This window comes from Aplysia californica, unplaced genomic scaffold, assembly GCF_000002075.1.
Source record: "Aplysia californica isolate F4 #8 unplaced genomic scaffold, AplCal3.0 scaffold00052, whole genome shotgun sequence".
In the NCBI taxonomy this organism is placed as follows: Eukaryota; Metazoa; Mollusca; class Gastropoda; order Aplysiida; family Aplysiidae; genus Aplysia; species Aplysia californica.
The window spans coordinates 1,452,292-1,454,054 of record NW_004797322.1 but is presented as its reverse complement, the minus strand read 5'-3'; the positions used below and the strand labels follow the sequence as shown (position 1 = coordinate 1,454,054).

Below are 1,763 nucleotides of genomic sequence, written 5' to 3'. Positions count from 1 at the left end.
GGCACTAGATTGTTGTTATTGCGTAGACGGATTTTTCTTTATTCAAACTAGCTTTTACGTTGACTAAAATTGTGCCGATGATGCTGTAAAACATCTACTCAATCAATCATCATAACTCTCCCCTCATCACTTAAATGACCACTATTGTGTTAATCTGGGTGGCTAGCTGGTGTTCTGGTGTGGTTTGCTCCTTATTACCTGTCAAAATGTGTCGTCTTTATCTCCCCTCATGTGTGTTAGTCTCTTGTAACATCAACACTTATATGACCTATTATTATTATATTGCAAGTGCCTCGTCAAACTTTTACCAAAACAAAACATAAAACAGTGATGAGTTTCCCTTTACCCCCCACCCCGTAAATCCCCCCAAATACAGGTCATCGTTATCGAGACCCACGACGGTCAGTTGGAACTGGAGTCGTACATGATGCCAAACGCTACCCCGGAGGAGGGCGCCGAGGTGAAGCTGGAGGATTTCCTCACCCCACTCTGCCAGATCGAGCACCATTCCGGCCTCATCTTCTTCCCAGAGAAGAAATGCTTCAGCAGCAATAACAGGAGGAGGGGCGCCAGGCTGCACGCTCTCTAAGATGTATGACGTCACACAATGATCTACAGCCCTCTTTTTTTCAACACCTTCGACCAGTCCGCCATTGCTACCTTCGTCCATATAAAACAACAGGATTGAAGACGGTTGATTTTCATACAATTCGGGATTCTTCAGGGATATTTTGTCCTTCCCTCAAAATTAGGACATGGTCGAGAATCTCACATTTTGCGCAAACAGCGATACTGGATTCAAGATGATATGGTGCAAACACAGTAAAAACATAATATTTCAAGAGTTGCTTCGCCTGTTTGTGACACTCAAATTTATATTATTCTGACATTACCACAACACACCAATATTAAAACATATGCAATGAGATGGTTCAAACAAAACTAACCTTCTGTTTTTCACAACGACATCTACAGATAACATTTTTCAACAACTTTTCAACCTTGACATTTACAACGGTGTACAGTGGAAGACTGAAGTAACACATTATGTCAATTGATAATTCAACAAAGAGCTTCATCAGTGGAATCAGGGAAAATAGAAGCACACACACTGAAAAATGTCTGCTACTAGTTACTTGAACATGTGCGCACAGTCAACCATCAGCTTCAACACAGGCTGCAGCAAACTGAAGAGAGGTTTATGAGCCATTCCCATCGTTTTGGGCCAGAATGTCTTTCTTATCGTAATACACCGAGAACATCACGACTTCAAGAATAAAATCTACACCAGAGCACTCAGCTTTCCTTTGCTTTTTTAAAATCAAGTTGTCTTTATTTTTGTTGTTCCTTTTGAATGAAAATTTTAATATCGCTCCCTTTTTATTTTAAGTCCTTTCGTGGGTGATTAGTTGGCGTCCAGGTACCCCCATCCCCTCCCCTTTCCTAATTTCTTAATTTCTTATCAGTGATTCTATCGTCCGATTCTGTTATTGGCGAAATGTGACCACCTTGCGCTGTCTTGTCGTAAACTACCACAAATTAACCCATTCGTTTCTCTTTTGAATCTGAATCAAAGAAAGCTAGAATTTTACCGTTAAATGTGTTGAGTTCTTTTCATATGATCAAAATGAGCTTTATTCTACGACACCATGGCGACATGCCTGGTTTTCAACTTTATTCCATTCGAACCCGTTCCAAGACCCCCTCCCCGTAGTAGTAGTAGTAGTAGTAGTAGTAGTAGTAGTAGTAGTAGTAGTAGTAGT

The 1,763-nt window shown here is 40.7% G+C and overlaps 1 protein-coding gene across 1 annotated transcript in view; it reads left to right on the top strand.

Annotated features, from left to right (window-relative positions):
• Positions 1 to 1,295, top strand: part of LOC101845988 (endonuclease G, mitochondrial) — an 8,975-nt gene extending 7,680 nt beyond the window's left edge. Inside the window, exon 5 of the mRNA XM_005092770.3 lies at positions 377 to 1,295. Within this exon, the coding sequence (XP_005092827.1) occupies positions 377 to 589 (213 nt within the window). The 3' untranslated portion in view covers positions 590 to 1,295. The remainder of the gene's footprint in view (positions 1 to 376) is intronic.
• The last annotated feature ends 468 nt before the right edge of the window (positions 1,296 to 1,763 follow it).